This window comes from Phaethon lepturus, unplaced genomic scaffold (assembly GCF_000687285.1).
Source record: "Phaethon lepturus isolate BGI_N335 unplaced genomic scaffold, ASM68728v1 scaffold57788, whole genome shotgun sequence".
NCBI lineage: Eukaryota > Metazoa > Chordata > Aves > Phaethontiformes > Phaethontidae > Phaethon > Phaethon lepturus.
This window is the reverse complement of record NW_010558029.1, coordinates 6,369-33,804: the sequence shown is the minus strand read 5'-3', so window position 1 is coordinate 33,804 and position 27,436 is coordinate 6,369. Positions and strand designations below refer to the sequence as shown.

General features: G+C 38.4%; 1 protein-coding gene across 1 annotated transcript; it reads left to right on the top strand.

The window, feature by feature from the left end:
• Positions 1 to 300: 300 nt before the first annotated feature.
• Positions 301 to 26,039, top strand: YWHAZ (tyrosine 3-monooxygenase/tryptophan 5-monooxygenase activation protein, zeta). Its single transcript, XM_010292904.1, has 5 exons — positions 301 to 812; positions 17,528 to 17,651; positions 21,377 to 21,540; positions 21,632 to 21,727; positions 24,982 to 26,039. The coding sequence occupies exons 1-5, from the start codon at positions 519 to 521 to the stop codon at positions 25,039 to 25,041; spliced, it is 738 nt and encodes a 245-aa protein (XP_010291206.1). The 5' UTR covers positions 301 to 518; the 3' UTR covers positions 25,042 to 26,039.
• Positions 26,040 to 27,436: the final 1,397 nt, after the last annotated feature.

Genomic DNA, 27,436 nt, shown 5'->3' with positions numbered 1-27,436 from the left:
GGATTATGACTTCTTAACATCCAGTGTGGGATTTGATTTGCAGATCCCTATGCCAAGTCTTCCTGCATGTAAGATTCTGTTAAGACTTTGCCTGGTACTCTTTGTCTAGCTTTGTCAATTTTGTTATATTGATAATTGGATGCAGTTGATGCTGCAGCTTGAATGTAGTCTTATGAGAGCAGTGGCAAAGAACTAGGATCACTTATTTGCATCAGGTCAGAATGATTTGCTTTCAGTTCACCTTTGGATGCTCTTGTGTGCATTTATTAAAATAACAAGATACTTTTAAGAGGTAACAATTTTTCAGGAGAAAGCTGTGACTTTAACTCTTCAAATCCACATATCCATGTGTTTGAGCATTGAGTGCTTGTATGCCTTGTGTCCTGGATTTCAGTTGTACCTCTTACAGTTCCAAAGTACTTAGAGAACGGTTGCTCTGCATATAAAGTTAAAACACCTTTATCCTTGATCAATGTCTGAATAATGCCTCACTATTTTTCCTCTTTAGAAATATCAGCATGGATAAAAATGAGCTGGTGCAGAAGGCCAAACTGGCTGAGCAGGCTGAAAGATATGATGACATGGCAAGTTGCATGAAGTCTGTGACTGAGCAAGGAGCTGAGTTGTCCAACGAAGAGAGGAATCTTCTCTCTGTTGCCTATAAAAATGTTGTAGGAGCCCGTAGGTCATCTTGGAGAGTCGTCTCAAGTATTGAACAAAAGACGGAAGGCGCTGAGAAAAAACAGCAGATGGCTCGAGAATACAGAGAGAAAATTGAGACTGAGCTAAGAGACATCTGCAATGATGTGCTGGTGAGAAATAATGAAACTGTTGATCCATTTTTACTTAGAGTTGCAGGGTAAATGGTGCTGGGCCCTCAGGGACTACTTCTAGCCTGTGGTCTCCTATGCTGTTTCTGAAGCACAAGGTTTAAAAAAAACCTCTGACTCTTCTTTCCTTCTAGTGTATTGACTATTGATATACAAGTCATCATAGTTACATGCTAGAGAATTTGGAGACACGTTGAAACATTATTGTATATGAAGTAACAGGTATGGAAAGTCAACGTATTGCTTTGCGACTGAACTAGATACAGGTTTAGTTTGGGGTTTTCTCCTCTGCCTTTCCCCACCTCAGTGCAGTATTTGTATCCTGGATCGCTTTGATTTCTGCAACTTTAATATGCTGCTGTAGTTGTAAGAGGTAGTTCTTACTCTACGGAAATTGTGCCCCTCCCTGGGTAAGATGATGTAATGTTAGTTATGACTCAGCCATGCAGAAAACTGTCTGCAGGAAGAGGCAGTAGAAATGCTGTGATACTCTCTTAAACGTAAATTTCTTAGTAGCAAACTAAAAGGGTGTTCAAATTAGATGTTTTCTGTGGCTTCTAGTTATGATAAAATGTGCAAGTATCTGCAAATGACTCTATCTTTTTGTTAGGAGACTGGTTTGTGAAATCCGATCCTCTTCCAAATGCATATTCCAGATTATCAGGTTTTTTCAACTGCATACACCTGTGGTGCTTCAGAGAGCACATGGTTAACGGATGGCCTGATCTGTGACCACTTGTGAGGTAGATGTTACTGTCAGTAATAGAATTGTCTGCTGGACTGTGGGCCCTGCTGGTGTGTCATCCCATATGTGATGAGGGATGCTGTACCTGGGAGGTGACAGAATAATGTGATATGAGGGAGGTGTTGCAATAGCCAAATATGCGTTTGAAGATCTGACGTCAAACAAAAGTTAAGATCAATGAGCAAGTAACATAAATTTTGCTTGCTGTGTAAAGGTAACTAAATGACATGGGATGGTGATCGCTTCTAGAAGACTGGTTCTCCAAGGGTGTGCAAGAATTGGCATGGCTAACTCTCAGTCTTGGCTTCCAGTTTAGGCTGGCTTCCATGGTTATTGTAACACACCCAGTTTTGTATGTTTTGTTATCTTGTGTAAGGATAGCTCTTAAACTTCCACTATGAAAATGGAAATGCCAAACTTACACAGCGGAAAGAACGTATTTACTAGTTCTTGTGTTAAGTGGTGGCTTACTGATTTAAGCCAGGGAAATAGGATCCAAATCTGGTGTACTAATTTCTTGATGTTTCTTTTTTGAATTTATTTTATTAATGGGAAAGTCCTCGGCGGGGGGGGATGCTTTCAGTTCAGAGTGATCTGAAATTCCCTTGTAAACTACGTTTGGGTTTAGGAAATCATTTTAATTCAGTCATTTGGCTTAGAAACCCCCTTTTAGAAGAACTTAGTGCTTGCAATTATCTTTCTTATAATGGAAACCAGATTGAGGTGAAACTAGCTTTTATTGTGCATGCTAAATACAAAAACTAAACCAAAAAACAGCTTTTGAATTTGCTGCAGCAGCTAAAGTGTCTGGGAGGGGTGGGGAATCTTGTTAGAACTCCCAAGTCTCAAAATTGTCTCGATTTCTCTGTGTTTAATGAGAGATACGTACATTATTCAAAGAAACTAATATTCTTTGACATGTTACTACTTTTAGGAAGCTAATGTCTTACTAATCTCCAGTGTTGCCAGTCCAGTTTTTCTTAATAGATTAAGTAAAAATTGCTGTCCAGAAGAAACAATGCCTTAGGCAGTGATTAGCAGTAACAAAACCACTTTTTTAGACTTAGGTTTAAAAGGAAAAAATAAAACTTTTTTTTATTATTCAAGGGATAGGATTTAAAAATGCCTTCAAATGGCATGCACTAGATTTGATATTGCTAATTTAATTGAAGAATTATATTTTAAAACATATTCTTGTTTTCTTTGTTGGAATATCCTGTTCACATACATTCTTACTCACCTAGAAACATCACTGACCGTATTGCTTTATTTGACATCCACTTTGCTTTAACAGAGGGAAAAAAAAAGAATTGTGGTAACATCTTTAGTTGTTTTTTATGAACAAGAGTCTGCACAATGCTACATGCAAACACAGAACTAGGTTTGGGTGTGTGTTTGGGGTTTTGGTTTTTTTTTGGTTTTTGGGTTTTTTTTGGTTTGTTTTCTTTTTTTGGAAGATCCTCTAGTTTTTATACAGCATAATCTAGTCTCTGACTGTTCACAGAAGTGAAAACCAAGGCTTACCAAGTCTTGATTGGTGTGAAGTATGCCGTTAGCAAGACCTGAAGTGTTAACAAACTTTCAAATCTTTCAAGTCACGAGCTTTATCAATTACAGTACAAAAACAGCTCAGAAGCTTTTGTGTCTCTTATTAAGACTGTGAATCTGTTTGAGCTGTTGTTGTGTCTTCAATTGCTTGCTAGGCTCTTAAGTAATATTTAATACCCTGGGGTGTTACATCACAGCTGAGTGTGGAAGTGACTGGTGTCCTAACTTCAGTGTTGAAGGGAGGAAACCAATTAAGAGAATGTGTTTGTGACTAGTAGAATGTAGCCAAAGCTGGGCTCCTCTGCAGCTTCTCGCTCCCTTCCCTCATTTGTTGGAATCAAATTACTAGTGGATTGGAAGAAATAGCTCCTCTAATCCAGTAGATGCAGAGTATACTAAACTGTGCCTGAGTTCTGTTCCCAGCTCTTCCACTAACTTAGAGTGAATAAGAGCAATTAATGCTGGACTTTTTTTCTTGTTTCATAGCTATTAAACTCAGTGATAAATATTTTAGTGGTTATGGGGTCAGGTCTGACGGTTTCTTCTTTACACTGACCTTGCACCAGGAAAAGCCAGCTTCTACATCCTTGCCCCTTCCTAAATCTTCCCTCACTTGAACCTGCTGTGGAGTACCTCTACAGCTCTACAAACAGCTGAACTTGTCCTCTTGTTTGCTGCAGCCTCAGAGTGCTGCTGCGCAAGAGACACCTAAAATCTCTTGGTCCAGCACCAATTCTGTCAGATATACATTGGACTGTATTCAGGTGTAGTATAACTGACTCTAATTTGGAGTTGGTCTGGTAGTGCTGATGCACTGCCAATAATTGTGACACGTTGTGGATAGTACAAGCTCCTTGCACTAGAACAATAAAGACTGAATTTCCAAATTCTTCAAGGATAATACAGTGTGTGTGAGGAAGGAAGTACATTGCTATACTCGAGCATCTTAAATGTACTTGACTATAATAGAAAATTTCCAGCCTCATAAATTTCATATTGATACAGGAAATTAAGCTTTTTGTTAAGTACTTATCCTCATGTTAGCTAAGTGTGTGCTTCACATCCTGTTTCACTTTCTATAGTAGAAGGGAGAGTCTGTCTAAAATACTAGTATAACAATCTTTTATTTGTAATTTCCGTAATAAATATTGTTGTTAATTGAACACGTGTGGGTTTTCTTTAAAATGCTTTTTGCCGTTAATGGGAAACAGAGCTGTAACTGAAGTGGTTCAAATTCAATCTGTAGTAAGATGAATTTTTCAGCTAATGAGGATTCTGAAGTACAGAGAAGCATGTATGGAGAGATCTTTGAATAGCTAACATCTGATACTGCTTGTGTGTTAGAAGTTCTCAGGAGCTCTAAACTACCAGTAGCTTTCAGGCAGTCTCTGCCATGAGCTAAATGTAAGCTAGTCATTTAAAACACGACCTGGCTATCTTTGCTTTAATATGAGTGTAATTCTAGACAGTTACACTCTCTTCCCTAGGCTGGCACATGCAGCAGCTAGTCCCCTGCATGTCCTCCCAAGTGTACTGTGTATGACCCTTCCCATGTTTTTCGCCCGTGCCCAGTCTTCTGGGTGATGTCTCTCCCTCCCCCAAGCTCCCCCACAGTCATACCTTGAGTAAATCTCTTTGCTTGCAGTGCCCAAGCACTCTGTTTCACTGTTTCTTTTCCCTGTTGGTTGTTCCCCTTAAAGGTCTAGAGAGCTTCCTGAAGCCTTGGCTGCCCTTCAGCATTCTGGAGTTACTGTTGCACATAGGTGCTGCACAGCACTTTTTCCTTACTCCCTCCCTGCCAGAAAAGCTGCAGGTTAATGGTGCTGTTCAATAAGATGAATTGTTTGCTATCTTCACTATGTTATTTCTTCCTAACTTCATGCTCAGAAGCGTAAAATGGTACTCCTTGTGTGCTGACACTATTTAGATTTCTTTGCACTTGTTATGGATGCTTCACTTTTTAGAAGTGGTAATTGGAATGAGAACAGAAGGTGCAGTTAAATCTCAACTCAGTGACTTTGGGTTTGTGATTCTTTCATGGGTATGTTGTTTGGGGGGTGGGGGGGTAGGAGAAGGTGTAGTAACCTGTCATGGGGCTGCAGTTCACTGGGGGGAACAGAGCGTAATTCTATTCAGAATGCATCTAAATGGCTTTTTGAAGAACATACCATAGAATTAATGCCTATTGCTATTGTACTCAAAATTATTGTGGGACTATTGTCTAGTTGCCTGCAGACATGTAATGGGTTACTATGTTAACATCTAAAAAAACTTGTTTCTGCACTAATTCTTAATGACAGGATTAGGAAGTTTAGTCCTCTCCTGTAGGAAGCCACATGCTTTTTGATGTGTACATTTATGAGAGTTTTGTGTGTGGGTTTTTTTTAAGTCAACCACTGTGTGCTGAATGTGTCCTCCTGATGGTCAAAGAGCACAGCTAACCTATGAGTGGGGCTAACAAGCAGATGAGTAGATTGCTTATGAGCTCAAGTGACTGACTATACCATACAACCTTCAATGCCATTAAAATACCTGATAGTAACAAAAAAATTCAGTGTTCTGACTGAAAGTTGCTACTTTTTAGTTGTGAGTCTTTCAGTCTTGCTTAATTTTCTATTTTTGACTGCACTTTGTTTCTGTCTTTGAGATCTGTGTCCTTTATTTGATATTTTTGGAAAAGAAGGGGAGGCATTTGTAGAAACTTCTATTTGCAGAATGTCAATCACAGCAGCAGAGTAGTTGATTTGTTGAAATCTAGGAGTGAATAATTTAGGTTGGAAGGGAGGTCATTCAGTTCAACTGTGCTCAGAACAGAACCAGTTAGATCACGTTGCTCAAGGCCTTGTTAGTCAAATTTTTAATATCTTCAAGAATGGAGATTCCACCACCTCTCTGTCTAGCCTGTCATGATATTTGGTCGTATTTATGGTTAAAAGGAAAAAAAAAATTTTTAAAGTCCTTGTATGTAATCAGAATTTCTCATGTTCCAATTTGTCTGCTGCTTCTCATGATTTCACTGTGGACCTCCAGAGCCTGATGAGTCTGGCTTCATCTCCTCTAGGCAGCTGTACACAGCAGTAAGATCTGTTGGTCTTCTCCAGGCTGAAGAAACCCATCTCTCTCAGCCTTGCCTTGTACATTGTGTGCTTCAGCCCTGTAATCATGCTGGTGGCCTCCACTGGACTCGCTTCAGTATATCCATGTCTCTTGTACTGTGGAGCCCAAACCTGGACATAGAATTCCAGATGTCATCTCAAGTTGTTAAAATTTGTATTAAAAAGTGGTAAATTGGTCATGTGCTAGTGGTGTATGTGAAAATATGCAAGTACCTCTGCTTCACTAATGCTGCTCTGAGTGAACTTTTATATATTGCAGAGTGAAATGTAGCCATGGTTTACTAACTTCCCAGGGTGGTTATAATTTAAGCTTTTGATTAACTCTCCAAGTCTAGCTTTTTCAGTTAGGGTTTGGCTGGTATAATTGCTCACGTATATTGAAGGTAGGAGGGTGAGGCAATTTGCATCAACCTCATGATTTAGTTTTGTTAATACTTTAATCGCTTCCCTGGTTGTAGCTACACCTCTTCAGGTTGGGGTTTTTTTTGGCTGTTGGGTTTTTAGTTTTTCCTTTTTTCTTGCAGTGAAAGCACTGCCTAAACTAGAGCAATTTCCTTTATTTTTTTTTAAGCAAATGGTCTTTTTTTTTTTTTAAGTAAACTGTTGAAAAACTGTTGAATCTTGGAGAATTAAAACATCATTAATGGATCAGCTCAAATATGAGATGACTTGTGTTGGCTCTTATTTATTCTATGTTGTTCGTTTAATTCTTTGTAAATGAATGAAACTTCACTTCATGTTCGAAGAGATTTTAGATTCCTGCACATACAAGTAATTTACTGATGGTTGGGCTGTATGAGCAAAGGTGAGCTAGTACTTATTAATCTTAGCAAGAAGTGCATCCATAATGTTGATACATGTGCTTAAAGCACATATTTGTCATAAAATCAACTAAGGTACTCTGCATAAATGCGAAAAAATATTTAAACATGCAGTTACCTCTGATCCTTATGTTAGCTATGTGCACACACATGTATGTATATACAAATATACATCTATCTATATGTATAGATACATGTATATAAATATGCTTGCATTTATTGGATTCATCAATAAAGATCAAATCTTTACTATAACCAATAGTTTATTGTATTAATTTCACTTGGCATTAATGTTTAATGATGCTTTGATTAACAAAAAAACCCACACAAAACCAACCAACCAAATGTACCTGGATGCTTTTGAACAGTATAAGCACCAAGTAACAACTTGCTTTATTTGACAGGAACCTTCAGTGTTCAAGTACATTATGCACTTACTGCTAATATGCAGTTCTAAGCTGCAAAACAAAGTAAGTTGATCAGTTTAGTCACTTATGACAGATACTCTTCTTCCGTGCTGTTAAAGCAAGAACTTCATTGCATGTACTTGTAATATTGCGAAGCTGCTGAGTATGTTTGTTTCACTGGTTCGTTACTTAGAATGCTAAGAGTAGAAACGCTGCATTGTTAAGATACCAGCTTTTACTGTGCTTGTTGAAAACGCTAAGTGGTAGAAATATAAAATTTATAATATGAGCAGAGTTAGTGCATTATCTCTGTACATCTATATAAACAGATGCCACACTATCTCTGGTTTTATCTAGAAACTTCTGTCTTGTTACCATGCACTTGACAGAAGTGTTTCTGAAACGGCTTCTCAAACTCTTTACTTGTTCTTTGCTGTAGGCAAAGGCTCCTGGCTGTGAATGTGAAATTAATTGTCCATTCAGGCAGTGGTTGACTACCATTTTGAAATAGTTTGGGAAAGCTTGTGCTATTAAAGTTGATAGAAGAGCATTAAGATTGTGATTATTTCTTTAACTTATTTGTTTTTTTTTTTACTGGATGTCAGCTCTTGCCTAGTTGCTTATTTTTCTTGAAGTCTGACAGAAGATTGGCAATGCCTCTTCTAATGAGAAGGAATAATAAGTGGTGCTGCTGCTGACATGAACAGTAAATTCTTAATTTTTTTGATCAGATTTAATGCAGCTCAAATGAGGTAGGGAGCAGTTGTGGCTTGTCTGTGTTTTCTTCTGGACATTGTTACCCTTTGTGATTTTGCAGGTAACAAAATATTTAACAATAGGAATCTGATCTCTGATCAGATTTGCCTAGTGCAGAGTAGGCTTACATTGCTAAAATGACATTTTTGCTAATAAAATACTTTTATTAACATTGTATGCTATAATGAGCTCCTAACAAATACATAGTCTACTTTAGGAGGTTTCAGATCTGCTTAGAGTGCAAGCTGCTAAAGATAAATTGTTCCTACTTTTGTTTCTTATCAAGGATAAAAAGCATTACATCATGTTTATGGGGGGTTTTAGTAGCATTTCTTCAGAGACCAAAACTGTAGAGTCTTAAGACAGCCAGAACATGATCTGGTTCAGAGTAAAGCCACAATAGCTATCGCTTAAGACCTACCTGTCTGGCAGAAATTCTCATCCAACTCAATTAGTTTCAGTTTTGTATTATCTCAAACTTCTCAGAAGATGTTCTGTTTCTTCAGAAAATAATGATCGATGCATTTGGCACCATCCTATTTTGTTGCAAGTCCCCAATATTCAAGAAATGAATTAATGAGGTGATGCAAAAAGAAAAAAAAAAGTAAAAATTGCATATTGGCTTTGATCTTCAGGGGAGACAGTTTTGTGTGTTAATGTCTATTGCAATGCCTCAAAAAAATTAAATACTTTCATCCTAATTATTTTTCTATTAAATATCTTAATTGGCTGCTGCCTTTCATATGCGTACTCTGAGATGGTTACTAAACTGGAAAGGTATTTTTGCCTGTACATCAGAAATTGGTTCCTTCACTGTTATGTGTTGTTAAGCATACTTTCATAAAAAACCTGTAATGATTAGCATGAAGGACTTAAAGTCTTTTGAGGGGTGACCTCATCGCAATCTACAACTTTGTCACAGGGCAGGGGGGGCAGCGGAGGAGGAGGTGCTGATCTCCTCTCTCTGGTGACCAGCCATAGGACACGAGGAAGTGGAATGAAGCTCCACCAGGGGAGGTTCAGATGGGATACTGGGAAAAGGTTCTTCATTGAGTGGGAAGTGGTCACAGCACCAAGCCTGTCAGAATTGAAGGAGCCTCTAGATGACGCTTTCGAACGTATGGTTTAGTTTTAGGTAGTCCCACAAGGAGCAGGGAGTTGCCTGCACCACCTTATGGGTGCATCCTTTACAACTCAAGATATTCTATGATTCATAGAATAATCTCAAAGATTGTATCCTGATATTAAGCACACTTGGTTCCCTTGCCATAAATGCATATTGGAAAGCGAAGTGGTAGAAGTAACAAGGTAGTGAGGGGCATGATACTGTTAAGCTGGGGAGGATAGATCTGCAAGGAGAGCTATGTATATGGCTGTGAAATTGTGGAATGAGATGTTGCTCCTCATTGCCTCACCTCCCATCCTTTGCTTTTTATGCAGACCAATGGTGTGTCCGTCTGTATGTGCCATATCTTCCCTCTAAGCACCTTGTAGGTGTTATAGTGCATATATGTACTTCTTACTGTCTTAGTTCTATCCCCCAGCATTATGTGTCAGCATGAAGATGATTTTTCTGGGTGTCATACTTTTCTCCCATGTTTTCCTCCACCTGCCCATATGTGATACTGCTTTTGTTCTCTTTTCTAAAGAAACACATTTAGACTGTTCTAGTAGCATTTTTTTAATAAGCTAGAATTTCTTGCCATTCTTTTTGTTATGCAGGATTCCCTTTTCTGCATTAGTCCTTTAGTTAATTTTTTTTTTTTCAATTACACTCTCATTACTCAGGCCTCGTTTCCTCCATTTTTTTCCCTTTCTAGATCTTCACCAGATGGATGACAGCAAAGCTGCTAACCAAGTGTACCTCTTCTCTGCTCTTAGCAATCCCTGGTGTCCCTATGCGTGACACATTTCCCACTGTTGCATGAACTCCACAATCGAATTCCTTTCTGCCCCCTGGAGGTTCTTTGTCCCAAATACTGAATTTCTCCCCTACTCAGGCTCATCATTCTCACCTCGTCTCTTCCAGCCAGGCTTTTCTTCTCACCTTTTTCAAACTTCTGCTACTGTCTGTTTATGTGGGCAGCCAGTTTGATGGTAAGAGAGAATAACTGGTGCTGAGAACAGGCAGCAGGCTTGTTTCCTTCTTCAGCAGATGTTTTACCACAGAGGTCTCCAGTGCCACAGCAGCCGCTAGTATTTGACAGATTTTCTTTATTCCTGTTCTAGTGAGCAAATGAGTATGTATAAATCTGTAGCTAACTAAACAAGAGGCTTTGCTTTTGGCCAGAGTAGAAGGCTGACAGCAGAACAGTCCTTTTGGTTTTCCCCCAAGAGGGTTGGAGGTCACCCATGAGGCAGCAGTTGCACAGCCCTGATCTTGAGCGCTGGGTAGAACTGTAATCAGAAGCAGCATAATGAGCCTGTCTCTAAAAAGTCTCAGTTTGGGAAGGGATTATCTAAAAATATTCCCCTTAAAAATACAAATATTTGTCATTTTCCTCCAACAATTCAGATAGATGTGTGTAAATAAAATTTCTATTGGCCACAAATGGTTTGGTTAAACCCTTTGTAGTGTGTGTGCCAAGCTGTGCAGTGCAGCTAATTGCACATGTTGTTTTATAGCCCGAGTAACTTTCCTAACTCTGGTGCTGAGGAAGAAAACACATGCATGGAAAATCACATGCTAGCTTTTTATGGGAATGATAGGTGTCTTGAATTTGTCCAACACAGGTGGCCTACTTTAATAACTTTGTCATCAAAGTAGAAACTTGTAAAAGAGCAGCTTAACAAAAGTGTGCTGCAGTGATCTGAATCAATATTTTTGAATGCCTACCCAAGGACACCTGATATTTTATAGGTATAATTCTTTAAAATACTCTTGCTCAGCTGTGCAGGTAGTCAGAAAACAGCAAGAAAATGTTGTAACGGTGGTCTGGATAGTATTGTGTCTCCTGCTTCAAAGGAAGGGTTGTTGCCCTAGGAGCACAGGAACACACTGGGAGCTTGGTACTCTCTGGGTTGCAGTTGGTAAGTGTACCTTGATGCAACTGGAAAGCTGAATCTCAGGATTTGATAGACTGTAATTTTATTGCTTGTTCTAACACAGTGCTTCAACTGGATGTCCCTTTTCTTAACATGCATCACATCTTTCTTATTTTTCCTTCCTTCCCTGCTCATCATCTTCCTTTGTAAAGTAACTAGCTACCTGGATGGTGTGCAAGTGCAGTGGGGGCTTTTGATTCATGTTTGGAAATGGTACTGAAACTCTTCAAATAATCTGAAATTATCTGGTAGTTGTCTAAAAGAAATACCTACTTGAGTACCAGTGCTTTTATCAACTAAACTTTTTTTTAATGAAACTGGGAAGTAGCTTTACGACATAAGTAACACTGTCTTATGTGCAGGTAGTCAAGTATCTCCAGCTCCTCCTTCATAGTGTATTGTGGGTATTAAGTTTATGTTGACGTAAGGAGAATTTGGACAAGTGTGAGGAATGTGTGTGAGGGATGTGTATGGGAAACCTGTTGAAGGTTACTACATTCAGGGAAACCACATCTGGCTCAGGAAGTCCCGAGGTATTGATGGAAGCTAACAGAGGCATGCTATTTTCTTACTTGCTTTATTTTTCTAATGGCATCCCCTTTTGGGCAGTGTTGCATGTAGGTTAGTACACAGAAGCATCCTGTCAGCCAGTACAGAATCACAGAATTCAATCTCTCGTGTGTTCTTGTAATGTCTTGGAGAAAGATAGTGGCATGCTCCTTACATCATGAAAATGTTAAGCCATTGTCAGTTAGTGTGAAATGTCAAAGAAATAGATTTTCAGGCTGAACTTAAAAGAGATGTTTCTTTCATGTCTTCCACGAATTTAAAAAACGATGAGTTCTTCCATGTGTTCTTCATCCATATGCCATATACCACACATAGATGACAAGTGAGTTAACGTTCAGCTAATACTCCTGTGTAATTTATCTTCAAAACTAGAAATAATGTCATAACTGTGTCAGGTGGCTTTCAATACTGCATGAATACAGAAGGCCTGCCTTGTTAGCTCTGAGCAAAACTGATACACTGATAAACACTGGCTAATTTAAACAGTATTCTCTTGGATTTTTGCCATTCTGCAGCTTAGTACTTTTGTGCAAGAGCAATATCTTTTTGTTTCTCCAATAGTTGAGAGTTTTTACTCAATAGTGTACCTTAATAATTAATTTTTGCTATTTAAAAACAAAGTTCCTTGATCTCAGTACTTTAACTGCCCATTTACAATAATCTGGTGACTTTAATCTTATGACCTGTTTGTCAGGTGGGAAGTATCTTAAATAGAAAATTGAGCTGTTGATGCAATTCTCCAGTGCATTAATAATTATCTAAAGTTCCCAGGCAATAACATGTACTGAGACGGAGCCTTTAATAAAGGGAAATATGCACAGAAATATAAGCAACAAGGCAATACTGAGGCATTGATTTTAATGCTCTTTATGATGAATTTGGGAACATCTTTTGGGCCACATAAGTCATTTGCCAAGTACGTAAGGACATGGTTTTAAAAGAAGGGTAGTTTTAGGCTTCAAGTGTCAGGAAAGGACTGTTCAAGTCTTTATGGGTTGGCTTCCTGTCTCCAACTGAAGGTCTTGCCACAACTTGACACACTGAAGCATGGCTACTTGCAGTAAGAAACAGGCAGGCTTTTTGTAGAGGGTTGGGTGTTGGTTTTTGTTACAGAGAATTACTACTTCTTGTGCTTCCTTCACACTCCTGAGTCTGATAACTCTTACCTTTCAGGCTTTATGTTGCAAAACTACATGAACAAGTCTGTAGAGCCTTTCATCAAAATAGGCTCAAAACACATTGTGCTTAATGTTGCCATCAGACTGTGTCCTGCTCTGGCAAAAGAACGTGTAAGAATGAAGAAAGTGGATCTCTTACCAGTTTAGTGTTTAAAATAAGACAGGATTGAAGTTTGCCAGTAGAATAATAAAGCTGCGTGGAGGCAGCCTCTGTTACGTCTTTGGAGATAAAGACTTTTCTCTAGTGCGTACTTGCTGGGGGTGGGGGAACGTACCAAATTTATGAGATTTTTTTATCTATGGTATGTGTAAGCAGAGCTGACATCTCTTGAATTGGAATGTGCTGTCTGTCCCAGTCCAGAGTACCAGAAGGCTGTTAACTTAGTTGTAATCACAGTTGGAGATGTGAGGTGTTGAAGCCTGATCTTTTAATGGCCAGCATACTAGTAAGAGTTGATATTCAAATTTAGTACATGCTTTTCTTTTTTTTTAAAGTACAATTTTCCATTAAGTCTTTCTGGAAAGACTGTGTATGACTTTGCTATGAAAAGTATTAGAAGCACTTATACAAGCTGTTATAGGTTTTGGCTGAAAAGTGCTCTGAAGATGCTGCTGCATCTGCCTGATGACTACAGTGCTATGGTTTGTTTCACAGCAGTTAGATTCTTGCCGTCAAATTAAAAGCTCTGACAATTACAGCTGAGTAGTTGTGGGGTTTGGGAGGCAGGGAGTGGTGTTTTGGTTTTGTGTAAAAAGCTGTTCCTACCAGATTCCGATTGAGGCACTGTAATTAACTGCCTGTAGAATTGTACTTAGTGCATATTAGTATATATGAAAAATGGATGGCAATTTAGCATGATAGCAGTGTTGTTGGGTTGACGGTTGGACTTGATGATCTTAAAGGTCTTTTCCAACCTTTATGATTCTATGATAATGTCATGAACACGCATGAAGGCTTAGCGCTACGTACCAGGTAGCTATAATATACCCATACTGTATGGACTTCAGTTGTCAGGGTGTTCTATGCATTGCAGTGATGCAGATCACCTAACAAACTTAGTAATTGCATATCAGCTCATTGGTCCAGTCCTGAACTAGCTGTTAGCACTTCAGGGGCCCATATATGATGATCAGCTCTATACTGATAACCACTGTCATATCAACTGGTAAAGGAGAGGGAAGGTAGGACTATATCAGTGGTACTATCAAAACAGTCCTTATTTCTGTTTCTTCTGCTTTAGACAAACAGAACCCACCAATAGGACTTAAATATCAAGATATTCCTCCTTGTTGAAAAAACAGAGAAGCCTTGCGGTTAAAGCTATTTAAAAAAAACAAAAAACCAACAACAAAACCCACAGTATTCCCCATGAGCAGATAACAAAGTGTTAGATTGGTTATGCCTTTCATTATGCCTAACATTTTATGTTATTTTCTGTAACTGAACTCTAAAAGGTCAGTAGTTTTACTGGTTTCCTTTGTATGGCTTTCTGTAGCCGTACCAGCTCCATGCAGATTGTGGCTTTCACAGACACTCGCTAGGATAAACCAGTGTACTCTGAATCTTCAGGCTAACTTTAAAGGAGTGTTTACTTTGCCAGTAAAAGAAAATACATCCTGAAATAAGAAGACTGGTACAAACAGGAGAAACTGAATATATAGTACTAGATAAATAATAGGGGAGAGATCTCCTTTCAGTAGTTTCATATGCTAGCTTTTAAATGTTAATCTGCTTTCAGGTTTTGTTGTTGCTGTTTATGAAGTATTTGGCATAAATAAAATTCTCCCAAAGATATGTGGCCTACCAGTCCTACGTGTTGCTTGTATAGAATAGTGTCTTTCATCCAGATATGAGCAGAGCTACCAGTGCAGTCTCAGAGTCAGAGCCTCTTTGCATAGGCTGTAGTCTATGAATAGCTGTTCAAAGGGATTTTCTTAGTTTGTCAGTCTTCTAAATTTGACATGGGTTTAAAACTTTTTATCAATACAAGGTTCATGCACTGTCCGGGCTGCTGTTGCCCTACTGGTATCTATCTGATTAGGATGACTTCCTCAGTCACTAGTCTTCCCTCTTCTCTGTCTGCTGGTGCAATTCACCCGTTCAGTTAGGTGTTTGCAAACAACTTTACTTCATTTGTTTAGGTCTGGAGGCTTGGTTGCTGCTGTGGGGGTGAGCAGAGCTGTACTTCTTAATTGAACAAATTTCTGTGTGTGTAATGAATAATTTCTGTTTCTAGAATCATTGACAATATTTTGGCCTGACCAATTAATGGAGGGTACAGAAGGAAGGTAACTCCCCATGGTGGCAGAAGGGTAGGTGTGGACTGACACACCTGACTTAATTGCAGTCCTACAGAGAAAAACTAATAAGGGGCCTTATTCTCAGTAGCTGGGAACCTTCAGTTGTCATTGAAGTTGGAGTTTCTTGGCACTGATGAAAAATGTCATAGCTGTGAATCTTGAAGTTCTCTAATGGTGAGAACAGAGTGCGTAAAGAGTTAGAGAGCTGAAGTGCGTGAGCCATATACCTTACAGCCTTCTGCTTCATTCCAGATGCCCTGGGGCAGAGGTGGCTCTGAACCCTTCTCCTCGCATAGTTGTATGCCCTCCAGAAGGGTGCCCTTGGCATGAGGCAGCTCAGCACCCCATTTGCCTGGCTCCATAAAAATACTGCTGCTGCCACCGAGTTGTTTATGTTTCCTTTGTTGTTGTTCAGATGGGAAGCAAGGGCATGCAGTATTTTTCAATGTCTCCCGGTGTGGTTATAGAATGAAGCTATATACCAACTCCCACGATACTGGGATTGCCTAATAGTAAAGATGATTGAATAAATACCTTCCATTATGTTGAAGCCAATAAAGAAAGTCCTCTAACAGATTTTTATCTCATTGGAGCGTAGGCATAGCTGAACCTTGTCTGATTTTGGTTTCTGTTGGATGGACTTCTTCAGTACTCTATCTGCCGAGATCCAAATGAGAGCAAGCTGCCATAGTAGGTCACTTCATTTTGAAGGGTTTCACAGAAGGTTGAGGCTACTAGAATAAACAGTCATGATTTATATAAACAAATTAGCAGTACTTTGATTGGGTTTTTTCATTTTTTTAAATTAAACTTTTTCACTCTTCTTCCTGTGAATTTTTTGTTCCTCTTGCTCTTTCTGTGAATTACGAACAGTTTTCTGTAGCTTTATGTCAGTTGGCCTGTTAAGCAGAGTAGGTACCACGGGTATCTGTGTCACAGTACAGTGGTTATAGCCAACCATATTCAGGGTATGCTTATCCCAGGTGTACGTAGTGTAAGATACTCACTTAACCTGCAGGGCACTAGCTAGAGGGAGGTACTGTAAAGCAGCCGTCATTCTGTGGGTTGGAACTGAATTAGATTATCCATTTCTGTGGTGTCATTGGAAATATGAGCTAAAAACAGTAAGGCAAAACTGAAATGTCACCCATCTAATTTACAGGGGAAGAGACACACCCAAAAAATTTTACTAAAACCTTTTTTAAAAATTGTTTGCTACATAGCCTTAGCAAAGTATATGTAACAGCTTCTAATTTAATTTTGATTATTCAGGAGCACTTCTGCAGTTTTTCTGGCCTTTAAATAATTGGCTTTTCTTTCAAAGTCTGACTTTATGCCCTCAATATCAAGAAGTTTGACAAGCTTGTACCTTAATTTGACTAAATGTGTTGGAGTTAGTGATTATTTTTTTTTCCTTTTTTTCTTTTCATCATAATAGAACTCTTGCTAAACTACGTGACTGCTGCAGCTGGGAACTTGTTATGTTAATTTAATAAGTTAGAATAATCTGGAAAAACCTGGTCTTCACTGGCAGCCCACAGAGAAGGTTTGATGCAGTGACTCCAGGGAGCTACTTTTGTTTTGGAAGATATAGGAGACACCTATTAGGGCAGCACATAAAGTCAAATAGATAATCCTTTTCAGTGCTACACAACTGACTGTCAGATTGTCAGCTGTCTAGAAATGCAAGAATCTAGGTCGACCTTGAGCTTTGTTGCTGGCAGTGCCAGTACAGTATTCCAGTTAATGGGAACGAGGTTAACGAGGCTTACTTGTTGCCTGTGTATATAAGATACTTGGGTCTGATTTGGCAGGTGATACTTAAAATCCTTTTATTATTTTCTGTGGATGCAGACTTTCTTCCATTGTATACCCTCTGCCCAGACTCTTTGGGTTACCTTATTTCTGTCAGGGTACTGTAAAACAGGTTATAGAAACCCTTCCTTTGGTCATACAAGACTAATCTGCTAAATTAACATAGCCTTCTTCTCCACATCAAGTCACAGCATGCAGCGTTCCTTTTTGTACCTAGAGTTGTGATCCAGAACACGTTCTCCTTAGCTGAATATGCTACGTAGGATGTGAAGACAATAGGCAAAAAGTAAAGCTGTCTTGACTTTCAAATAGATTGTTGTATACTTGAATTGTTGTTTCAGTGTGCTGTAAAAGTATGTATGATCGAAACACTGTGTTCTTTGTTTTTCTTTTAGTCTCTGTTGGAAAAGTTCTTGATTCCTAATGCTTCACAAGCAGAAAGTAAGGTTTTCTATTTGAAAATGAAAGGAGACTACTACCGTTACTTGGCTGAGGTCGCTGCTGGAGATGACAAGAAAGGTATTGTATGTTAGCTTGTGGCTAAATATTGTCAAATTAGATTGCTTTTGGTGGGGTGGTGACATGACTCTAACTTCAGAATAATTCTGATCTGTAAGTTCTGTAAATTTCTGGAGTAAGAGGCTTCCTGTTTTCTGAAGAAAAATCGTAGGTCGTTGGCTTTCAAATGAGTTATGAAAATTTCCATGTACTTCTGCCGTTTGAAGCAGGGAACAGATGTTTAGTCACAAAATCTTGAAATCAAGTCCAACTTATGGATTCATGCATCTGGTTTATCACTGAAGTACAGGTTTATGCATCTTCTGCCTGGCTGTGTATTGGGTTTTTACCTCTTTGTTGGGGGACGAAGTGTTGTAGTTTTTTGAAGTCTTACTCGTGCTATTTCTCCTGCGTTTCTACAGAATACTAAAAGTCTACATAGGTTCAGTGAGCAGAGAGACTAGAAACCACCTGGAGAAGAAAAGGATTGATAAAACTAATCTTACTGTTAGGAAAATTTCTTCCATAACCATGGTAGTTTAATGTCCAAATGTGTTTTTTTATATCCTCAAGTTTCTTGTGTCTTCATGTAAGCAGCTTATAATTGCAGGTAAGTGGACTTCACCTAAATTTAGTTAATATAAGCCTCTCCCTATATTAGGTGGCTTACCTGCCATAGTTGAAGAGACACCCTAACAACATGCTGACTCTATGCAGAGTGACCCCCCAATTCAGAACAACACATTATGTTTAGATACAGCTTGTTGCAAACTGCACTAAGCTGTTTCCTGGAGCCAGTTTAGGACTAGTGGCAGCATGCCCTGAAGAGCAGTGCACTTCAGCACAGAGCCCAATCTAGTAACTTCTGCTAGTCCTGGGTGGTTTTCTTGCAGACTCAATTTAGTCTGCACTCAGTCTGCAGAAGTATGGGATGCTTGGGAGCACACAGACGATCTCAATGCGTGGACTTGGGATCCTCAGGGATTATTGGAGAACCGTTCGGCTCTGTGGCTTATGGTCAGCAGGACTCTGCCCTTTTGTAGGACTTATTAGGTTCCTTGCGGTGCTGTTGAACGTGTGGTGCCCCCGTGGCCTTGTTGCTGCTCAAGCTAATAAGCTCTCACAGTATGGCATAGAAAATTGTCTGCAACTTCACAGAAACTAGGCTGAGTTTGGTATAGAGGTGAGACAGACTTGGAACAATTTTAAGGGGATAGATGTGTCTGCTTTAGCTTTTTGGCATATGTGTTATACCCACATTACATAGGGTAGTCCAGTTTCCCCAGCATGCTGGATAATAGAGAGTTGCATAAAGATAGTAAGACTTCGTTATAATAGGGCTTAATTTGACTTCTGATGCTTTACTGCGTGCAGACTGACCCAGTCTTAGTGGCGGCAGAATTGCATGCGTAACCAGTACTTAGATCTGTTACTGTACAGAGAGTAATTATACTTTTCTTTTAGTAATCTCTATTCACATGCATAGAAGGTACAGTATTTCAAGTCCAAAAGTTTCTTTTTCAGTTGAGGATTAAGTCGCAGACTCTACAATTAGACTGTGAAAATCTTTGTTTAAAGTGGTTTTGAAGTCATTTTTATTTAACCCGGACTCCTGGCTGAGCAGTTTTCAGTGTGTTTCCAGATGAAGAAAATTTTTTGAAAGCCTGTCTAGCTCATAGTTGCTATGGCTCCTAAAATTAAGATTTCTTTTTTCTCCACCCCCACTCCATGTTTCATCTCACAGGCTTTTTCTGTATGCTGTGTGTGACCTTCAAGAGCAGTTGATAATTATTGTTTGGGAAATAGTGGCCATTTAGTTGGACAGTATTCTTTCAGCCTTTTGCAGTAAATACAGCAACAGTACAAAACTCCCAACTCTAGGTATTGGATTTTCATCTTCATAAACCAGATTGTTTATTTTATTGGCTGGGGTTTTCTTATAGCAATCTAGTGGACAGGAATGTCAAGCAGGTACCTCACCCTATTATTTTAGCCTTGAACTTTGGAACTGTGTAACACTTTATCTGAAGAATTCAAGGTTAAAAATATTGCAACTTTTTTTATACTGGGTGACTGATTTAAAAATTAATAGGATATATAAAATTTTGCACTAAGTTCCCCAAATCACTGCTCAAAAGGTAACTGTATTTTCTCAAATGAGGAGAAAAAACAGGCCTTTCTTGTATTGAAAATAAAATGCTCAGCTTCATTCCTTGAAGTTACTTGTTTTTCATGCTGCTTGTTCTGCCTTTCATGAACAGTGCCATTTTTTAAGGCTCTTCATGAGTAAAACAGTATGAGTAAAACACTTCACTATTTCTAAATTGAACTTAGAATAAACCTGGTTCTTCTCAACCATAGTGTACCAACTTCTGGTTGCTTTCAAGGCTTTATGGCAGTTGTCTGACTTTTTTTTAAGCACTCCCATTATTAGCAATAAGCATAGAGAGGACAAAGTGTTGAATAACTGTGCAATGAGTGTCCTCCCTCTTCCATGTTGAAGAGGACGATATGCTGCTTTAATTTTTGTGAATACATAAAATTATGTATTTATGCAATAGAGATTGCATAAACATCCTGAGTATTGGTATTGAGTTATTCTCAGACTTTGAGTACTTCTGACTTAAATACTGATGTATTTTTGAGTCCTTAGCCTAAAATTCTATTCTTTATTTTTGAATACATGACAGGTGCTGTTGCAGAGATCATGCTGGATGCATTTCTGATTTGATCCAGAAATCTTAGGATTGGAATCCTTTTGCATCCGAATTGAATGACTTCCTGCCCACCTTTTTCTCAGACACTATTAACAGTCTTGGAGAGTGCAGGAACAATGATCCCTTTGTGCTCAGTGTCTAGCATGTCTCTTGCCTCCTGCAGTCGTCAAGGGCATAGTCCAGCTTGTCGGCTGTGTTGGGCCATGATCTCTGACTTGTGCAGGCATAGTCTGCTCATAAATTCAAGTGCATTCAGTGAGAGTTGTTGAGCTCTTCAATCTTAGTATAAACAATACAGTTGTTTTTTTTCCACCAAGCATTTATAATTGAACCAATTAAGAGAATGGTGAAAAAGAGACCAATTATTAATTTTTCTCCCTTACTTCAAAGTTTATAGGTACTAGAATGTTTAAGTTAGGTTAAAATGCTTTCTATATCTGCTTTGGGAATGGAACTGTGTTGGAAGCTTTTAAATATATATATTTCATTTGGGTTGAGGTATACCACACTATCTTTGCCAAGCAATTTGAATGGGGATTCATAGATGACTTTTACTGAAAGTTTGGTATGATAGGCAAATGTCATCAGTGTTTTCTGTGACTAAAATGTGGATCTATAATGCTTTGTAGTGTTTAAAGACATTGAAATTGTGGTAATATATCAAACCTCGGTGTAGTTAAAACTTTAATTTTTGTACCTTTTCATGTAGGTGGTGGGTTTTATATTCCTAAGCACTACAAAACTGCAAACATTTGTAAATAGAAGTAGTCACAGGGTGGCAGGGAGAGTGATTGTGACCAAACCTGTGATTTGGTCAATGACAACTTTCTTTTTTTGAATAATTTAAAAATGTAATTCAGTGAAATCTTCGTAACATAACGACTTGTTAGGTAAAGTGCTCATTCACAGGCATTCACTCTTAACGTATTTGTTCATGCAAGCATGAACACAGTCCTGATTGTATGTCTGAATACAGTATGTGAATTACTTACTTGTGGTTTTTGTGTGTGTTTTGTTTTTTCCCCAAAGGGATAGTGGAGCAATCACAACAAGCTTATCAAGAAGCTTTTGAAATCAGTAAAAAGGAGATGCAGCCAACACATCCTATCAGATTAGGTCTGGCTCTAAACTTCTCCGTGTTTTATTATGAGATTCTTAATTCCCCGGAGAAAGCCTGTTCCCTTGCAAAAACGGTAAGTCTAAGAGAAGGGGCAATTCCATTTGTATTATTTGCATGACCTTTTGTCACCTGGCCAATGGAGTTGTTTGTTTTTATAACACCAGGCTTTTGATGAAGCAATTGCTGAACTTGATACATTAAGTGAAGAGTCATACAAAGACAGCACGCTAATAATGCAGTTACTGAGAGACAACTTGACAGTGAGTATCATTCAAGTTTGCTTGTTGTTGGTAATGGGATTGCTCTTCATGGCACTCAAAGTTGTCCTGTTCATTCTTGGCTGTGGAGCTGTGTTTGTCATTCACTTCCAGATGGGTTTACAGTACATCCTGTTTCTGAGCTACATCTTTTTCTCCTGCGCAGTCTGCATGCTAATTAACATGGTTTTCTGACATGACAAATTGACCAAATTTTTCAGTTTTCTTATGCAAGGAATTTAGCTCAAGTGATGTAATTTGGACTGTGACTAGCAAAGCTATTATTTTTTGTTAAACAGCGTTTGAGAATACAGTTGCATTTGCCTCTTCAAAATTTATGTCAAATTTCATACAGCTTATTCTGTGTGATTGCATGTGCAAGGAGTAGGTCCTACATGAGAACTACAAACAAAGCTAGCAAGTACATTTAAGGGCCTGTTGTTTAGGGGGGTTTTGTTTGGTTTTAATTTTGGTAAAGCTGACATTGGAATCGATGCTAGCCAGGCTGTTTCCATGGCAGCCATAAAACAACTGTCTTAATTCTTTTTTTTCCTTGGACTCATAGCTGTCTGTGGTGTAAGTTATGGATCAAGATTGTGTTGCTCTGTCAGAGTAATCAACATCTTCATCTTGTGCATGGGTCTTTTTTTTTAACCTGCTTTGAACTTTAAAACTGGCAAAGATAAACATCTAAAACAAATGAAACCGTGAATGTAAGCAAACATGCAATAGTGTCATTAATGGCATACTTCACTCCCTGGTCTTTGTGGGGGAAGGGAGAGCTGCAAGCCAGAACTGAAAAAATAAAAAGCACCTCTTGTTGCCACATGTAACCCCTTGTTTACATTCTGTGCATCTGGTATCAGAGACATTTACAAAATAGCTAGGCTTCTTTTAACATAACTAGAAGTGAAGTTGTACAGTTGCATAAAATTGGAGTTGCCATATTTTCTGCTTTTGTTTCCAGCGCTTTATTTCCCTGTTCCTTGGAACCTTTTCCATTAGAATGGCAACTTAACACTACTGGAAAAACTACTTGTGATTGTTCCAGCTGTTGCTTACAAAACAAATGGAAGAGATTTCTCAACCTCTGTAATGGAGACAAATACAGGGTTGGCATCGCTCTCAATGTCTGTGTGTGCTGTCCCCTTGAGTGAGATTGCTCAAGAGCTGTCCTCTGAGTGGTATTGACATAGAGAATAGAAGCTGACTTGAATTGCTAGCTTCCCAGTAAAAATAATGTAAAGCTTGTCATAGCAGTTGGAAAGCAAATTGTTTTGTACAAGAGCAGAAGTTGAACTGAGCTACCATAGCGAGTGAATTACAGTAGTAGGCCTGTTAATTGATGTGGGCTTTCCATTATAAGGGAGAAAGCTGTTGACAGCTGCAGGATTCCATATTCTTGAAAGGATGATATGTCTTGCCTTAAATGCGTAGCGTGACCTGTGTGCATTGATTCCATGTTTTTCCACAACTTCTTGAGGTAAAAAATAAGTTTTGATGTGTGACTGACAAAGATAGCAGCCAATTTCATAAATATAAAAACGTTCTGTTTTGCTAGTTATGCATGTCTGTTACAAAGGCTTTTGACAGTGATTCAGCATGTTGATCAGTTATGTGCAGGAACGATTTCCTCAGTTGTTGATTCATTTTGAGTCTTGTATGGCTGAAGAAGAGTCTGTGTTCATTCTCTGCGGGAACGGAAGGTAGAGAAGTCTTCAGAGTGTGTTTAATATATCAAGTCAAAATCTGTTTTACTGGGGTTGCTAGATAATTCCTTCTTTCCTTCTGTTATGAAATTGTTTTTTCTTTAAAACAAACAAAAAAGGCATCCCTTCCCCCTAAGGGTGTTTTTTTTCCCCAGCAGATTCGTTAAACTCTGCTCTTAATTGGCAATTCTCCTTTCATACCAGTCAGGCCCTTTTTATTTAATGAGTAAAGGTATGTATATGTACATATCTGTAGATACTCTATAGAGGTGAGGATTTAGGATGGAAACCTCTGATAGAATTCTAAGAAAACTGTTCTTACTCTTCTGTGTAAGAATAGCACTGAAATTGAGAATAAAATAGTATTCTCATAATGTAGTGTAGAATATAGTGCAGGGGGCTGGAAACTGATGAGTGTGCTGTTGTCTCCAGTAAACTAACTTGTTGCTTAATGCCTCAGCAAAGAACATTTAGTGCAGATACTGTATATTATGTTCAGAGCAAGAACAAGGCTACTGGTCTTGTGCAAGTTTCTCCATTGTCTTGTGCTCCTGGAAAAGATAAAATGCTTCTGATGATGGATTATTTTATTTTTTAGCATCTTGTGAGACCTTAGCGTAGGTAGAAAGAGAATTAGTTGTTCTTAGGTTTTACCACCTTATGCTACAGAGCGTGAAGGATCCAGTTAATGCTGCTATAACTCCATAGAGTGAGAGATTACAAATCATACTGGGCTGGTAATAGTTTGGAAGCAGCCAGCATGGTGAAATATTTGGTTCACAAAATAATTTCTTTGCCCTGGGTGTTGCTCTGGAACTGATGCTTAGTTTCCTTAGTTGGTATTTAATCTTGATATATTGCTTCTTAGCGTGATTTTATGGAGCTGAAAATAAGATTTTGTGCATACTGCATGTTTAGCGTGATTTTCTTGCCTCCTTACCCTGCTCTCCAAATTTGGAAGCTCTGTGTTCCAAAAGTTGCTGTAGGGGGGCACAACTGACTGAATAGAGCCAAGGGATAGAGATTTCAGTGAAATGTTTTTGTTTTTAGAAAACCAAAACACTTCAGATGCCTGTTCTGAAGAAAAGGTAGCATTCACTATAATGTTGGATGAGGAGAGAGACCTTTACTGAAGCTCTTCTTTCAGAAAGATGCATAAAGCTCATTGGAAGAGAAGGCACAAATCCACAGGAAACCAAGTATTGTTAGTTCCTGATTCTCATGCATCTGTCCTGTAGGTCTGATTCTTGCCTGCTTGTAATTGTATTTTAGTGAGCCTTGTTGGATATGAGACTCTGGTTTTGACTGATCATGAACTTCCTCATTGAAGGCAGTGTAGGGTTGGGTCACCTAGGACTAGATTTCCATTTTGTAATAGCCAAGAAATATATTAATATTAATGTGTGGTTTTTTCCCCATGGTGCTTAGTAGGTCCTCTGCCAAAATTACTATTTAAGGAGTGGGATTTCTTTCTAATAATTCCTTATTAATTATTAGCCATAAATGTTCATATCTTACGTATTTTACTCTGTTTTCTTTCCCAAACAGTTGTGGACATCGGATACCCAAGGAGATGAAGCCGAAGCAGGAGAAGGAGGGGAGAATTAACCAGCCTTCCAACTTCCGTCTGCCTCATTCTGAAATTTCCACAGTAGACCATTTGTCATCCATGCTGTCCCACAAATAGTTTTTGTTTACGATTTGACAGGTTTATGTTACTTCTATTTGGATTTCTATATTTCCCATGTGGTTTTGTTTAATATTAGGGGAATAGAGCCAGTTAACATTTGGGGAATTTATCTGTTTTCATCTGAGGTGGCCAATATAGGGTTGTGAAATTTTTATACAAGTTTTACATGTTTGGCATAGTACTTTTGGTACATTGTGGCTTCCCACAAGGCCAGTGTTAAAACAGCTTTCTATGTCAAGCAAAGACGACTGCTTGCATATTGGTCTGTCACAATGGAAAAAAGGGATAATCAGTTGCAGCCACAGGTGTATTAGTATGAGTATTGAAGCTGGAGCACACATGGCTGTGAATAAACTGATGTCCCATAGATATTGCATGTCAAGTCAACATGTGAAATCTGTGGAATATACCAATCAAGTGTACATCTTTGATTGCAGCTGAAGTGTTCCTTAAGACAGTTTGATAACCCAGTCAACTTTCTCTAGAGAAGGACAGAGAAACGGTTCACATTCCATTATTTGTAAAGTTACCTGCTGTTGCTTTCATTATTTTTGCTACACATTTTATTTGTATTTAAATGGTTTAAGCAACCTAAGAACAAATGTACAAGTAAAGATGCAGTAAAAAATGAATTGCTTGATATCCATAATGACACTGTATATCGAGCACAGCAGTAAAACAAAAACCCATGTATTTAACTTTTTTAGGTTTTTTGCTTTTGTGATTTTTTTTTTTGATACTTGCCTAACATGCATGTGCTGTAAAAATAGTTAACAGGGAAATAACTTGAGATGATGGCTAGCTTTGTTTAATGTCCTATGAAATTTTCATGAACAATCCAAGCATAACTGTTCAGAACATGTGTATTAAGTTGATGTAAGTGGAATAAAAGTTTTATGAATGGACTTTTCAACTACCTTTGGTGTAGATTTCATGTGATCTGTCTTCCTACACCTTTTAGAGAAATGGCAGTATTATGCACAAATTCAGTATGGAAGTATTTTTATTATGGAAAATCTTAATACACATTTAGTTAATTTCAGGAAGCCAAGATTGAATACTTCATATCTGATTTTAAGATTGCTGTAATTAATTTTTTTACAACTTTTAGATGCCTGCAGATTTGACTGTCTGTCTGGTACTCTGGAGATACCTTAACAAATGTATGGTCCTCAGACTTAGGCAGAAGGCATATGAAACTCTTTGAGAGCTGACCTTTGGAATAGGTCTAGTTACATGGAAACCCATAGCTTGGTGCTGTGAGCCTTTGAAAAGGAGAGCTGAGCAGGAGCCTCCATAGTCTTCAGAGAGTTCAGACACTACAGCTCAGTTTGTGGAAAGGCTCCCCAGAGTAATGATGCTGCTCTTTTCCTTGTCCCCAGTGAGGTCTGCACTGACGGTATTCACAGAATAATGATGGCATTGGTAGATATTTGGTTTGAAACTGAAGTAATTACGGAAAAAATGAGGCTAATTTTCAAATAGTGTCACACCTCTGTCAAGAACTGAGATTCTTGGAAGACAATTGAACTGTATTAAAATATTCTTGTTGTATTTACATAGTCAACATAGGGGAAGCTTGAGTGGCCTTTTTCTTGATTGAGCTTTACCTGTAAGTACAGTGTAAGTATTTCCTAGTTTTAGATACCTTTTATTTGGGTGAAAAGTTACCTTGGTGTCACCAGGTTAATCTGACACCTGGAAGAATAAGATGAACCAAGTTGCTGAATATGAACTCCATTGCCTTACCTTTTTGCACATGCAATGGACTTAAGCAAGTTACAGGTCTGACTTTTTAGAAGTTCAGTATAGGCTTTTTCTTCTATTTAAAAACAAAACAGTTAAAATACATATGATCGTTACATTCGGAATGTGATGCTCCATTTCTAGAAGCAGCTGAGCCCTTTGTCCCAGAATTTTAAGGGTTGAGATTGGTAGAAAAGGTGGGTAGGATAATCTTAAACCTTAAAAAAAAGTAGTTAGCAAAACTAGTCCACCATTCCTAGAATTGAAAGTTAATAATCTGTTATAATAGGTAATAAAAATTAGAATCTGATTAAGAACAGGAAGAAGAGAGGAATATGGAGGACAAAGGTTAATGAGGCTTTCTAAGGGAGAACTTAGTATATCCATCAATTACCACTGAAAAAAGTAACAATGACTTCTTTAATACATGAAAGCACTTGTCAAAAGGAAAAAGCAGTAATCAAGTACATTTACAAAACAAAGGGCTACATTCCAATCTGGAAGCCATGCAAGTTGGCAGACCATGACTAAAAAATTCCTTTGGGGATATTGGATCCACTTTTAGAA

What these genes read in the sequence shown, in the direction of transcription:
- YWHAZ (XM_010292904.1), top strand. Translation starts at nt 519, where the DNA reads ATGGATAAAAATGAGCTGGTGCAGAAGGCCAAACTGGCTGAGCAGGCT. An exon ending in TGCTGGAGATGACAAGAAAG is followed by an intron (nt 17,652 to 21,376) that starts GTATTGTATGTT and finishes TTTTCCCCAAAG; the next exon opens with GGATAGTGGAGCAATCACAA. An exon ending in CCTGTTCCCTTGCAAAAACG is followed by an intron (nt 21,541 to 21,631) that starts GTAAGTCTAAGA and finishes TTATAACACCAG; the next exon opens with GCTTTTGATGAAGCAATTGC.